The 14,944-nt window shown below is 51.9% G+C and overlaps 1 protein-coding gene across 4 annotated transcripts in view; it reads right to left on the bottom strand.

Moving 5' to 3' along the window:
* The window catches only part of TIAM2 (TIAM Rac1 associated GEF 2), a 106,442-nt gene that overhangs the window by 1,057 nt on the left and 90,441 nt on the right, over window positions 1–14,944 (bottom strand). For all 4 annotated transcript variants that reach the window (XM_066247828.1, XM_066247830.1, XM_066247831.1 and 1 more), the window contains 10 exons: window positions 13,909–13,977; window positions 13,210–13,335; window positions 11,851–11,959; window positions 8,775–8,954; window positions 6,761–6,879; window positions 5,323–5,431; window positions 4,684–4,742; window positions 3,536–3,641; window positions 2,275–2,362; window positions 1,522–1,676 (listed from right to left, as the gene is read on the bottom strand). In XM_066247828.1, coding sequence (XP_066103925.1) covers window positions 1,522–1,676; window positions 2,275–2,362; window positions 3,536–3,641; window positions 4,684–4,742; window positions 5,323–5,431; window positions 6,761–6,879; window positions 8,775–8,954; window positions 11,851–11,959; window positions 13,210–13,335; window positions 13,909–13,977 — 1,120 coding nt within the window. The remainder of the gene's footprint in view (window positions 1–1,521; window positions 1,677–2,274; window positions 2,363–3,535; window positions 3,642–4,683; window positions 4,743–5,322; window positions 5,432–6,760; window positions 6,880–8,774; window positions 8,955–11,850; window positions 11,960–13,209; window positions 13,336–13,908; window positions 13,978–14,944) is intronic.

Here is a 14,944-nt window from a genome sequence, read left to right as displayed (position 1 = left end):
TCCCTTCAGTCACCAGGTGTCCTGGGACTTGGCAAAAGACCATGTGGACACTGCAGACACAGAGATTTCATCTGAAACTTGCTATTGGGCGTTTGGTATTTGTAGGTGAGCAGTTATCAAAGCTCATTTAGAGAAAAAGAAGCAACAAACTATGGGCTAGGATTCTTATTTGTCAATGTTAGTCCCAGCATCTACGTTCCTTCTCTTCACTAACGTCCTCTAATTTGATCACCAAGTTACACCACATTTCTATGCCTACCTTCTCAGCTTACTTAATTTCCCTTGCTGCAGAATTAAAAGAAGGAAAAATGTTCCTTATCTGTCATGAAAACTGTCTGCTGGAATTCCTAACCAGCTCGCAGAGATTTACTATGAATATGTAATCACTTGTGTTTGTAATTCGGTTCTCTTGGGGGAAAGGGGAGGGGACTCTCTGCTCTGGTGTTCTGTAAACAGTGGCATATTTTGATGGCCATAACTTATTTTGGCAAGAGAAAAAAAAAAAACAGAAAAATATACAGTAAATTCAAAGAAGTCTAACCAAAAACGACATATATACATTTTGTAAAAGTAAAAATAAGATCGAAGATAACAAAATAGTTACTATAGAAAGAAGGTTCTAAAAACTTAAGCTTCAGCTTAAGAACAGCATGACTTGTACAGCTGACCTGCGGACCACTGAGTGTGCACAGCTGACCTGCGGACCACTGAGTGCTGAGAAGGGGTATTTAGAGGGTTCTTGATCTTGACTCACTAGGTACTGGCCGTGTAGATGCCCCAGCACTGGGAATACTGCAAAGAGCGAACCAAGTCCCTGCACTGGGTGCCCTCGGGAGAAGCAGGCGGGGAGTGCAGCCCGTGGCGCCTGGTGGCAAGGCGGGGATTTGGGCTGGGGCGGCTGTTTCATAAGGGAGGTCTGGGGGCAAGAGGCAGGGTTAGGGCCCTTTAAAGGCAGTCCTGGCCTGGCCGGTTGGCTCAGCGGTAGAGCGTCGGCCTGGTGTGCGGGGGACCCGGGTTCGATTCCCGGCCAGGGCACACAGGAGAAGCGCCCATTTGCTTCTCCACCCCCCACCCCCTCCTTCCTCTCTGTCTCTCTCTTCCCCTCCCGCAGCCAAGGCTCCATTGGAGCAAAGATGGCCCGGGCGCTGGGGTGGCTCCTTGGCCTCTGCCCCAGGCGCTAGAGTGGCTCTGGTCGCCGCAGAGCGACGCCCCGGAGGGGCAGAGCATCTCCCCCTGGTGGGCAGAGCTTCGCCCCTGGTGGGCGTGCCGGGTGGATCCCGGTCGGGCGCATGCGGGGAGTCTGTCTGACTATCTCTCCCCGTTTCCAGCTTAAAAAGAAAAAAAAAAAAAAAAAAAAGGCAGTCCTGCCCTAGGTGTGACCGCACCTGGGTGTCTGGTTTAGAGCTCGCGGTCCCCCCGTAGGTTACAAAGCGCCGACCTAACCCCGGTGGTACGGGAGCACGTCTCCGCCCAGACACGCCCAGCGTCTGTGAGCACGCACCAGGCTGGCCAGGCTCTCACCTAACTTGGCGGACACGGGAATGCGGTTCTTCAGGGGGCCTGGGCGGTCCTTGCACGTCTTCTCCAGGGGCAGTTCACTCTTGATGTGACGCCTGAAGTTCTCCCTCAGGATAGATCGGATCACCTTCACGATGTTGGTTTTGCTTTCACTGTCACTGGGGGATGGGGAGGGAGAGGAAAGAGCATTAATGTCCAGTGTCGTCATGCTCTGCGCCTGTCCCGTTCCTGCTGTGGCACTGACCACTCTCAGGACAGACTGACAAGTCCTCAACCTCTGTGTGCCTCGGTCTCCTCGCAAAAGGAGAACTAAGATTTGGGGGTTTTCTGTTGTAGGTGAGAGGAGGGGAGACAGTGAGGCAGACTCCTACATGGCCCCCGACGGATCCACCCGACAGCCCCATCTAGGGCCGATGCTGGAGTACCAAACTATCCTCAGTGCCCAGGCCATGCTCAACCAATCGAGCACTGGCTCTGGGCGGAGGAGAGAAGGAGAGGGGAGAGAGGCAGATGGTCGCTTCTGTGTGCCCTGACCGGGAATCGAACCTGGGACGTCCATACACTGGGCTGACGCTCTATCCACTGAACCACTGGCCAGGGCCAGGGCAGGTTTTTAATCAGTGTATTTGACACTAGAGCCACAGTTGTCCTTGGGGTGGGGTGGGGGGGTCCTACAGTCATTGGAATTCAGGAGGGCAGTAAACTAATGAGCACATCCTTCTGCCTCGCCCCCGTCGGCCGTGTCTGCAGTCATACCTGCAGCACAGCTGGAAGATGGTCTCCGGCCTCCCTTCGGTCTCGGACTTGGTGTGGATCAGCTCCCAGACGGAACTGTTTTCTGTCCCTTGTAAAAGCGAGAGGAACAAGAGTCTACCACTTTGCCCAGGAGGCTGGTTAAGGACACTTGTAAAAATATAAAACTCATCCCTCAGTCATTTCTGTCAAATATTCCCAGCCCTGATTCTCATGAGGTGGTTCATTCTATGTATGACTTTAACAGATGGTTACAAAAAGTTAAACTTCCGTTTTCACATTTCCTGCTGAAGTTTTCAGTCCATTTTAGTGCCGCCTCCCTCTCCCTGGACTCAGTGCTGCGGGGAAGGGGTCAAATGGGTCCTGTCTTCAACCCCACCCTTTCGCGGGAACAGGAAGTAGGAAGTGCGCGTGCGCCGGAGGGACTCCATGGGATGAGACTGTCCCTGCACACCGAGCCTGCAGGTCGCCGTCACGGGGTCCGGAAGGCTCTCCCGTGTTTTACAGGATTGAAGGGTTTTTTGGGTTTTTTTCATTTTTCCCATTCTTTATGATACGGCTTAATCTTAACAAATTTTCTGGTGTATCCAAATTTGTCAAGATTTAAATTGGTGGACTTTTTTTTTTTTTTTGTATTTTTCTGAAGCTGGAAACGGGGAGAGACAGTCAGACAGACTCCCGCATGCGCCCGACCGGGATCCACCCGGCACGCCCACCAGGGGGCGACGCTCTGCCCCTCCTGGGCGTCGCCATGTTGTGACCAGAGCCACTCTAGCGCCTGGGGCAGAGGCCAAGGAGTCATCCCCAGCGCCCGGGCCATCTTTGCTCCAATGGAGCCTTGGCTGCGGGAGGGGAAGAGAGAGACAGAGAGGAAAGTGCAGCGGAGGGGTGGAGAAGCAAATGGGCGCTTCTCCTGTGTGCCCTGGCCGGGAATCGAACCCGGGTCCTCCGCACGCTAGGCCGACGCTCTACTGTTGAGCCAACCGGCCAGGGCTCTGGACCTTTTTTTTTTTAAACAAATTTTAGGGTATCAAGGAAATCAGACAGAAAGAACAGTGTGTTGATAGGAAGAAATAGGAAATGATGAAGACAGGTGTTGGGCTGAGAAAGCCGTCAGAAGGCTATAAGGAAACATCCTCATTTTCCTGGCCTATAAATCATCAAAAACGAACCCCACGCTTCGTTCCTGTGTCGTCACCCCGCAACCCAAACGCATCTCGTAACGTGTGTCTCTGGCCTCGAAGTTCAGGGGACAGTTAGTTACCTGCTGTGTTCCCCAGTCGGACTTGCAGGGCGGAGATGGGGGTCAGCCAGCGGAACTTGAAGGGGTCCAGGTCAGCAGAGCTGTGTGCAGGCCGGGGGTTCGAGGGCTGTAACGTGAAAGCCCCCACGACAAGTGTTAAAGGCAGGCTGTCACCAGGCGGACGTGGGCGGAGCACGGACACCTGACGTTCTCCTGCCAAGCCCGGGGCAGCGGTACGGGTGGTCAGGGTGCCGGAATGCGTCAGCCTGGGCACGCCCAGGGAGCGCACAGGCTGGGCGGGGACACGGCTGGGGGGGGGGGGGGGCAGAGCTCTAGGGTTCTGAGCAAGAAGGACACCAAGTCTCCTGTGTCCTCACATCCCCTCCGAATAGTGCTGGCTTATAGCAGTGGGTTTCAACCTTTTTACACACGGGGACCAGTGAAACAATTATTTCGGGAACCCCGAAGGCAGAAATCACCCTGAGCACAAGCAGGTTTGACTAAGCTCACTGGGTCTGTAACCTTCATACAGCTTCAGGGCGGTCAACTTTTTCGTGCACTAGCACGAGATTTCTGACTGTACAGAGGGCTGGCGGCTGAACAACACTGGCTGTATGCACTGCTGGCTCTCAGGGGTCAAGACAGAAGTCATCTGAAAACCCAAACTGCCCAGACTTGTGTGTGGAGCAAACCTGGGCCGTTTTCAGGAACAAAACAGATTTTCTGTGTGGGCCAACTACGGCTCTTGTCTACAGCTCCTTTTAAAACAGACATCTTTGTAAAAAGGCGGTGGAGGGAGGTAGTCAAGAGGGACAAGAATACGGACACAGGAAATGAGCTTTGGGTGATGGGCACTCAACACAATCAACAGTTCAAAGTCTCTAGAAATGTTGGCCTGAAACCCATGTACTCTTACTGATCAGTGTCACTCCATTAAATTTAATTTTCTAAATATAAATATAGACATATAAAGCATATATACCCATTCCTGTCACCTCTTAAAAATAAAGACCTCTTTCGCTAGGAGAATAAACCAACTTGAGCGTCTGAGGAGTAAGGAGCATCAGTGGGTGCCTGGTTTCGCAGCAGGCTTCCCATTCTCAGCTCAGCGTTAACAGGAAAGCACAGCCATGAAACGGTATTTGAATTAAAATTCATTCTCGTCTTACCGATTTCTTTTTCAGTTTGCAGTTCTCCTTATAAACCAGTATGACAGCTCTCTTAAAAACTGAAGAGAAGAAAAGAGAAGTTCTTTCATTATTCGATACTAACTCTTCCGAGGCTGAACTAGAGCTGTTTTAATAGAACAAAGCTCCAGGATCTCACTCCGCCGCACATGCGTGGCTCAGTGGTCTTCCTTCTGTTCCTATTTGAATTCATGCAGAGGTGCCTACTGATTCAAAAGCTATGACCTGGAGTAGATCCTGGTGTTTAAAAAACATGTGTTTGTTTTATTGAAGCCTGAGGACAAGGTGTTCATCTTAGAGAATACTGTGGCTCACTCACTGTGCGGCTCTCAGTGAGAAGTAAGACATTTTCAAGTGCAGCAAACTATTAAGATAGGAGATTTCAAAATAGCCTCGGGGGCTGTATTTCTGTCACACTTGGTGGGAACCACTGAGCCAAGCAGCAGACAGTGAGAACAGGACCGTGAGTATGCGGAGCAATGGAGTTTTAAATAGTTAAATCAGAAACATCATGATTCTAGTTCCTTCTGGAAATTGACAGTTAGCTCGACTGGTGGGTTTAATGTGTTTTTCACTGTTCCCAGCCTCTTGCAGTGACCAGTCTTTGGAATGGGTACTAACCAAATACTGTGAGCTCGAGGTCCTTCCTGGCTTTTCCTAGAGACAGGAACGGGTTCAGCCAGGAGACTGTAGAATGCATCAGAAGCTCTCCCATTGAAAGTTCTGTTACCTAGAAAACAGGAAACCCCAGAGGTAGCTGCACGTTGGAGAGTGAATCACGTATGTATGGTCACTGCTAACGTGTAAGGACACTGATTTTTAAGGTCCCTGGAAACATGGGACCTTCAATAGTGCAGGTTTTGAAAATGGGCTAAGCATAAAGCGCTTAGAAACAAGCCCATGTGAAGGCATTTTGCTTCAATGCACATACTGTGTGTGGTGAGACACTCCCCCCGGGTCCCCTGCATGTTGTGACAATGCCTCTGTGGACATTTCCCCAGGACCCAGCACAGCTACTCCTCTCTACCCCATAAGCCCCACTAGGCCTGCGAATAAAGTACCAACATTAACACTGACTGTAATTAAATTCCAGCTGTCTTCTTGCCTTTTCCTGCTTAAACTACATTGCTTCTTAGAGGCAGACTTTAAAAGCTCAAGATTCTAAATTTAGTAATCAGCTACAAAAAATACAGAAATTGTCAGATTCCACTAAAACTACTTTCATAAGGAGGTAGCCACCAATACTTCATGCTAAGAAGGAAATGAAGAGGAGCAGCCTCGATTCCCCGCACGTGCAGGCTCCCACTTCCTCAGCCCACCCTGTCTGCCAGCTCGTGCCTCTGGATGTTCTCCCCCAGTGCCCGTGCCCAAGGGAAGGGAGGAAGGGAGGAAGAGCTCGCAGTACTTGCTTATTTTCTTCTGTACAATGTTACCATGACATAAGGTTACATTATTAAACTAATGTAATGAATTTGTTATATTTACACCCCCACTGTGTAGCTGGCTTATTGTGAGCATTAAGATCAATATGAGGGGCCCTAGCAGGTTGGCTCTGGTAGAGCTTTGGCCTGGTGTGTGGAAGTCCTGGGTTCGATTCCCGGCCAGGGCACACAGGAGAAACACCCATTTGCTTCTCTACCCTTCCCCCTCTCCTTTCTCTCTCTCTCTCTCTCTCTCTCTCTCTCTCTCTCTCTCTCTTCCCCTCTTGCAGCCAAGGCTTCATGGGAGCAAAGTTGGCCTGGGCGCTGAGGCTGGATCCATGGCCTCCACCTCAGGTGCTAGAATGGCTCCGGTTGCAACGGAGCAACACCCCAGATGGGCAGAGCATCACCCCCTGGTGGGCATGCCAGGTGGGTCCCGGTAGGGCACATGTGGGAGTCTGTCTCTCTGCCTCCCTGCTTCTCACTTCAGAAAAATACAAAAATAACAAAAAAGATCAAAATGAAAACTTTAGGCATTTTCTCCTCCAGGGAAGTCTTTGGTGCCCTAGTCTGCAGGTCACCCATAGACGCAGTGAATGTGTGCAGTAAGCCTCTCGGAGCGCAGAAACCCCACCGACCTCCTTCTCTGTTCCGCTCTGCTCTGCCACGAGCTGGTCGAACACAGTCCCGTAATCCTCATATATCTTCTGCATCTCGTTGATGTGGCTTGCTACTTTCTCCATCGCCTTTAGTGCTTCTGGAAAAGTATGAAATCATATTCATTTTATAATTCTGGTTTGTCTTAAATCCTGTACAGCAGCAGGAATGAAAAGCTCTTGGTTCATGCCCTGATTCGAGACCTGTTATTACAGCAGCATTATTCAGATTTGAGGCAAACATCCATTATAAGCTAGTCGTCATAATGAGGAACAGAACTGTCTTCCCGCTCAAATGCTCTTTGAGATGAGGCAGTAAGTTCAGAAGGAAGGAAGCAGGAGGTGTCGGTACTAATAAGAGGCACCATTTATTGAGCACTTTTATTTAGCACGCCCTACGATAGGTAACCGATGTGAATCGTCTCATTTAGTCCCCATCACTTGACTCTAGGAACTGGAATCAATCCCATTTTACAGATGAGACAACTGAGGTACAGAGGGGTGCCGTACCCTACCAGACTTCCCCAGAGAGAAGTGAGTGGAACCAGCACTGACACCCCAGCCTGGCCACGGCACCCCGCTGTTAAATCTTCCCTCTCCTCCGGGACCAGTTATGGGAATTGTGAGCCATAAGAATTTTTAACAAGAACCTTCAAATGTCTCTGCAAAAATGCTTCATTGCCAGGGAAATTATTTACATTTATGCATGGTGCTCATTTGTGAACTTTTTGTACACAGGCCTGTGAGGGACAAGATGATTTTGTCAAAATTCAAAAGCAAAATTTCAGGTCACCTTGTATTTTGTTCCTCTGGCTTAGGACTCTGACCCAGTCTGGAGGGAGACCTGGAGGGCAGGGTGTCTAATAGAACCCTTTTCGAGACGGACTTGATGCAGCCTGACCAGGTGGTGGTGCAGTGCACAGAGCACTGGACTGGGATGCAGGGGACCCAGGTTTGAGACCCTGAGGTCACCGGCTTGAGCATGGGCTTACCAGCTTGAGCACAAGGTCGCTGGCTTGAGCAAGGGGGTCACTGGCTCGACCCATCAAGGCACATATGAGAAAGCAACCAGTGAACAACTAAGGTGCTGCAATGAAAACCTGATGATTGATGCTTCTCATCTCTCCCCCTTCCTGTCTGTCTGTCCCTGTCTGTCCCTCTCTCTGTCTGTCAAAAAAAAATTGACCATGCAAAATGAACTTTATACCCAGTACTTGGAATACTCGTATCTGTCCCTTACTTTGGAGAATTTAACTTCCGTATTTTGTCCTCGTTACTTATGATATAAAGTATGCTTGTCATAGTAAAAGAGCCAGTTTAGTTTACACTCTTCTCGGTGTTTATAATTCAGTAATAGCAGCACTTATTACATTTTTCAGCCTCCAGGTGTTTTTCAGCCTCCATGTAGTTGAACTGGACTTCCTGTCTTTGATATGTGGAGAACGGCCACTATTTCCCTCTAATCCAACACAGAGGGGCTTTATGTACCGGACGAACTGATTCTTAGACCGATCACCCCCAAGGCGACACAAGAAGGCATGTCGGCATCAGCTTTAAAGCATGACCTGTCATTAGGAATCTGGTTTCCGAGCCGGGCTCTGCTCGGAGAGTCCACAAGGTGGAGCCTCACACAACACAGTCCGCGGGCAGCACCGTGTGCGGCCAACACCGCCAGACTTCACAGAGCAGGAAAGCAGCCTCCGGCCCTCACAGCACAGCCTGCTAACCCAGTGACCCGAGTTAGTTCCTTTCCAATCCCTGGGCTTAAATTACCTTCTTTTCAAACCGAAAATGGAATCATCGTCCCTCCAGGTGAGCATGGGTTTGCTCCAATGAGATCAGTTTTGCCGAGTACTTTGCCCATATAGCTAGCTTTTCTTCACATGTTAAAATTAAGCCTAAGATGAACAGTCGCAGGACTGAGAAATGCCTGAGAATGTGAGGGGCGGCCTCCAGCCTTGGCAGCCACCGTACGACCCGGCCCCGCTGCCCTTACCGGTCAGGTGGTAGTGCTCCTCGCTGTCCTGGTCCGTCAGGGACACGAGCTCCCGCAGCAGCAGCGGGTACTTGAGCACCCTCTGCACGGGCTTGATGAGGTACGACTCCAGCGTGGACGAGTGCTGCTTCGTGGGGTTCCGGGCGTCCAGAAACGCCTTGAAGGCTTTGTCCGTTTTAGCTGCAAGCACACGGATAGAAGACGCTTAGAAGAGCAAGCAGGATGGAAGAGCTTCTGTTGCGTTTTGTCTGCCATGGAGTTACAGATCCACCACTTCCACGGTCCTCCCAACGCCACTCTGAGTCGCGCCCAGTGCAGCAGCGGGGTCAGGCACCCGGCTGTGACCGAGCCTGTGGGCAGAGGGAGCTCACGAGGCTGTCGCAATAAAACAGCCCATACCAAGGGGGGACGCCGGCCCAGGGGAGATCGTCACAGGTCCCCAAAACATGAGTTTCAGACAGCCCTAAAGCCGCAACACAGTGTTATTCAGACCTTACACCCTACTCCCCACGAGATTCACATAGCAAAATAAACCAGTATTTCTCCCACTGCCCTAGCACAAATTGTTACTTGTTCTCTACACTGAAGAGCTCTTCACAAAGCATTCATTTTCCTTTAAAATAAGTGGATAAGCACGGCAGCCTTCACTTCTCCACCGGTGAGCAATCTAACCCTTCTACCAGATGTAACCTCCAGACGCTCCGGGCAGAGAAAGCCTCTCAGCTCCGTCTGAGTATTGTGAAGGGTGCACACAGGAGTCCGAGTGCGTTTAGCTTTGAGCGGGGCTGTGGATACGCCCACTGCGGCTTTGGACCCCACTTCCAGGTGCTGCTTGACCAGCTGTTTGGGATTCAGCCAATCTGAGTGAAGCTATACCCTTATTTGTGGTTTTGTTTTACAAAGGCAAAACCTACAACTTCTGGGAAATGCGGTACCATTGAATGTGACTGCCAGAGTGGCTAAGGAGATGGTCCTTGTTCCTCTTCAGGACAAAGGAGGAATTTTGCAAACCAGTGGTAGGCAGGGAGGGGACTCCAATGCAGTTGCCTCTCTGTTTAGAGAACTAGAGACGACAGATTTGGGCTGGGCTGGTTAATACGCAGCACTCCAAGCTCCATTTTGAAACTCGAACCTGTTCTAGGCTGCTACGAAGTTCTGGATTTACACCAAATGGCTGACCTGAGTCAGTGGAGCTGGTTAGACACTATCAGTGTCAGGAGAAACCAGAAAGCCCAAGTAGACCATCCCCTCCACAGAAGAGCCCCCTGGACCCTCTCCGACAGCGCCATGAAGAAGCATTTGCTGAGAGAAGCAGAGGCGTGGAGTTTAGCTTGGCTGCCAATACCTGCTGATACTACTAAAGAAGTTCAAATATAGGACGGTCCTCAAACATTCGCCATGGTCATGGGCGAGAGCTCTGATTCACCGGCTTCCGGAGAGGCGGCGAACCACAGTGGACCACAGAGGTCCTCCGTAATGCTGAAGAAGGCTGGTGAGTCCTGGGGAAGTCATTTTTACCCTGGAAATGTCTGACATCACAACAGCTCGAGCTTCCTTAGTTTCACATCTATTTCCAGGTGCGCTTGGGAGACCCCAGGTGGCCCCATGACCTTTCCTGGGGACAGTTCAGACGCACCCACACAGGATCCGTGTGTTTTCGTACGGCGTTTCCCACCGCGGGAGCGGAGCAGGGGGACTGAGCAGCCGTGCTGGTGGTCTCCGTGCGCCTGAGGCACCGCTGCCCTGGCCGTCCGCCTGGAGTCTGTGCCCCATTGCTGACGCTCCCCCTCCTGTCCCTGCTACCGGAAACGCCAGTTCCAAAGAAGGGGACAGGAAAACGTCTGAGAGGGACAGCTGGGAACCCTAACCTCACCCTGCAGAGGCGTGCCGTGACGGCAGGAAGCCTCGGTGGCGAGCGGCCTCAGGATGGTCGCTGGGTGGGGGCGTCACAGGACAGACCGAGCATCCAGCTGACGCCACAGTGGCGGTGACCGCGGCACAAGATGCCCTCCGGTACCGCCACAGCTGAAGAAGTCAGGACCCTCATCAAATGAGTCCACTTTCCAGCTGGCTGACCGGCCGGCCCGCAGCCGCGTGGCCAGGCGGATGGGTGTACCAGCCATCAGCCCACAGGTGACCCGCTCAGCTCCACAGCCATGTTGGCTGGTGGCCGGAGGGGAAGAGCGGGGAGGGTTGACCACCCCAGTCTCCTTGGACTTAGAAAAGCAGAAGTCTTCCAGAGAAGCCCTCAAGTCAGGTCAGATGGCAACGTGTGGAGAGCCGACAGGCACTTCAGAGAGGACGTGCGCTGTGATGAGCGTGCTTCTCCCCAGTTCCGCCCAAGAGGTTTGATCCCACTTAACTCACTGCTGTGCGCCTGACGGTGGGTTGTGGCGGGTGGTGTCTGCAGTGGGTTCTCAGGCTTAAGAAGAAGGATGACAATAAAGGAAACGGCAAATGTTTCCTACCCCCACCTAGGAACTTTTACATCAAGGAATCTGGTGAAAAAGTATCCAGGTGTACCGTATTTCCCCACCTGTAAGACGCACCTTAATTTGGGGTCCCGAAATTTGAAGAAAAATAAAATGTATTAACATAAAGTTATTAAGTTTTATTCATCATTAAATTCATACAAGTCCTCATCACTGTCAAAACTCCCATCCATGAGCTTGTCTTCATCTGTGTCTGATGACGAATCACTGTCTTCAACAATGAGCCCAGAAACAAGCAAGAGAAAGCGGGAAATGCAAGTAAAAAAATCTACGACCCCTGTGTAAGATGCACCCAGTTTTTAGACCCCAAATTTTTTGAAAAAAGGTGTGTCTGATACACGGGAAACAAAGTAATTGAACAGTTAAGTGACACACGGCTAACCCACATGGCTGCTCTTAGGACACGTGTTCCCTTTTACCAACACGGAAATCAAACGCTCTCCCTTTAATGTCTGTCAGTTCCAAGGTCGGGAATGAACACGATCCATTCAAGTTGCTCTTATTCCTCCTTGTTAAACACAAATGTATTCTTCGGTAACAATTACAAATACAAAAAGCACAGCTCTGAGAGCTGAGCTACTTACCCCGCTCCAGAACCTTCTGCACTTTAATATGATTGGCGCAGAACCCGCTGTACAGTTTGAAGTGGTCGGCGTAGTACAGGAAAGAGCCTCCCAGGGAAAAGAGTAATTTCTAGAAAGGGAGAGAGAAGTCACATTGGACGTGGTTTAGTCAGCGTCTGCTGGCCCCGGCCTGGCACCTGACGGCTCTGGTGTCCCCGGGGTATCGGTCTCTCAGGTCCCAGAGCACCGATGCCTCAGGGAGTCACCACTAAAATGGGCCCCGACTTCCCCAGGAGCATGGCACACGGAGAACAGCCGGGCATCCCCCAGCAGGTCTGGAGTTTGAGAGCTCCCCGGCAGAAGAAAGAACAAGAAAAGTTTCATGCAAACACATCTGACAGAGTGGGATAGAAGTGAGCTGAGAGGCTAGTCAGTGGGGCCGACTTGCTTCGCTTGGGACACATGATATCCGTGCCCTTCCGTGGCCGCTCTGTACTGCCTTCAATTTGCCTTCCCTAGAAGGGCATCCTGCCCGCCGGTGCTCACGTTGGAGACAGGGCTCCATAGGAGAGAAGCTCTCAGGACAAGCTGCCTCTCTCTCCATCCCAGGGTCACGTGACCTTGGAGATGAGGGCTGAGACGCAGCAGACGGCCCTGGGCCAGAAGCCACCACCCTGCACATCCTCAGGAGACTGGTGTAAAAGCACGGACGTGGTCAACACCCAGGCACATGCCACAGGAATCGTGCTGCACAAACTGCCGGTCACCTGAGCACGGACTCCGGCACAAAAACGTGGCCGACTTTTACCACCTGCCAGAGGCAAACAGGGCAGTGGATGCCTAGCCTTCTCTTGCCAATAGCCTGGGGACGACAAATTCTTTTTCAATGGAGAATTCTGCTCTGTACCCACCGCTCTTTGCTCTAAACGGAAGTCTAAAATACTTACCCTAGCCCTGGCCGGTTGGCTCAGCGGTAGAGCGTCGGCCTGGCGTGTGGGGGACCCGGGTTTGATTCCCGGCCAGGGCACATAGGAGAAGTGCCCATTTGCTTCTCTACCCCCCCCCCTCCTTCCTCTCTGTCTCTCTCTTCCCCTCCCGCAGCCAAGGCTCCACTGGAGCAAAGATGGTCCCGGGCGCTGGGGATGGCTCCTTGGCCTCTGCCCCAGGCGCTAGAGTGGCTCTGGTCGCAGCAGAGTGACCCCCCGGAGGGGCAGAGCATCGACCCTTGGTGGGCAGAGCGTCGCCCCTGGTGGGCGTGCCAGGTGGATCCCGGTCGGGCGCATGCGGGAGTCTGTCTCTCCCCGTTTCCAGCTTCAGAAAAATACAAATAAATAAATAAATAAATAAATAAATAAATAAATAAATAAATAAAATACTTACCCTAAACTGTGAGGGGGTTTCCAGTATGTTAAAGTCAGATGACGCTGAAACCCCATCCTCCAGAGTTTCCAGGAAGACCTTCTGGAAGTCAAGCATCTCCGGCAAACTTCCAAAAAGTGATTCCATCTACAGGTGGGTTCAGGGCAGAATTTGAGAAGAGGGTGTCGGCAATTGAGATGTAGGTACCAGTCTAACTCGGGTTCACGGGTAACTCACAAGTCCCGCCCCAAGGAGCAGACAGAAGGACACCCTTTGAAGAGGACAGCCCGTTCGTGACAGGGTGTGATTCATATGTAGAGCGCTTACAGCTCTGGTCCCTAGAATTCTGAAATAACTTTTTAAGTGAATGCTAAATCTTCAGAGTTCAAATCAGGGGGAAATGAAAGTCAGCAGAAAGGAGCTAACTCCTGGGATTTAACCTTAAAATGCCATGCGTTCACAAGTAAATAAACTTGGGTCGCACCATCCACTACACAGAGGGCAGGGCCGTCCTGCACTGGTGAGCCCGTCCCAAGCCCTCCGCGTGGTGCCGCAGGGCCACGTCCATGGCTCTGGAGGAGGCCACCCGGGGGTCTCTCTGAAGACCCGTCAGTCTTGGGCGTTCTTTGGGGGTCAGCAGGGGAAGCCTCCCAGGAGGGGCGCCAAAGGGCTAAGAGACTAAGCTGCGGGTTCAAGGGCAGAGGGAAGGTGATTATTTACCTCGTCTTGGGTAAGAAAGGTCTCATTCTGAAGCGGCTCCAAGTATAATTCAAAGAGGCAGCTCAGATCCTAAAAGACAAGAGAAGAGTCTGTAACACGTGTTGCGAAAACACCCAAGCGTTTCCAGCAACGCCGGCCGCAGCTGCAGACCCGCGTTAGGGATGAGGTTCATGTCTCGTTGAAATTCTTGACCCTACAAGTGGTCCCTTCCTGCTCTCCTAATTCAAAGGGGCAGAAAGCACCGTCCATCCGCAGCTGGGTTCCAGTGTCCTCAGGAGCTCGGGCCCCTACTCTGCGTAGGAAGCAAGCACCCTGCTGGCAGAACCAGGGCCTCGGTTTCGAGGACTACAGCAAGAGCATGCGTCCGCTTGCGGAGAAGGTGGCTTCTGTCAGCTGTGACCTCACCTGCTGGCTGACCCAGCTTCCTCCTCTGCCCCAGGGAGCAAAGTGACACTGAGCTAAGAGGGTCAGGACAAGATCAGGGGGAAGCTCTTCCACTTTGGGGCGAAAGCACTGCAGAATTTCACACTCCCGTATTCCAGTGCAAGGGAAAAACTCCACCAATTCGCAGTCACAGTTGACAGCCTGGGCGGTAGTTCAGCGTCCGGTAAACAGGGCCCCGGCAGTTAGGGAGGAGTGGGGGTCGACTGTATTTACAAAACCCTTTAAATAAAGGGTGTTTTTATTTAATAACTTTCAGCCAAGAGCTGGATATAATTTAGTAATAGAAAAAGATTTACTTTTCCCATTTTTTCAGAAGAATTTTGAATCCTAAAACATTGGGAGTAGCTGACTACAGAGCCAGCTTCTCCGCCACCCCCGTGTGACCGTGCAGAAACGCAGAGCTCTGAAGCCTGCCGCCCCCAGAGCCTCGGTCCCGGGAGCCGGCGGGCCGGCCAGGACGCCTCTCCCGGGTCACAGTGACAGCCCCCGGCCCGCCCAGCGCCTCGGTCCCGGGAGCCGGCGGGCCGGCCAGGACGCCTCTCCCGGGTCACAGTGACAGCCCCCGGCCCGCCCAGCGCCTCGGTCCCGGGAG

This window comes from Saccopteryx bilineata, chromosome 12 (assembly GCF_036850765.1).
Source record: "Saccopteryx bilineata isolate mSacBil1 chromosome 12, mSacBil1_pri_phased_curated, whole genome shotgun sequence".
Taxonomy (NCBI): Eukaryota; Metazoa; Chordata; class Mammalia; order Chiroptera; family Emballonuridae; genus Saccopteryx; species Saccopteryx bilineata.
The sequence above is the reverse complement of the archived record's forward strand: the minus strand, read 5'-3'. Positions and strand labels throughout refer to the sequence as shown.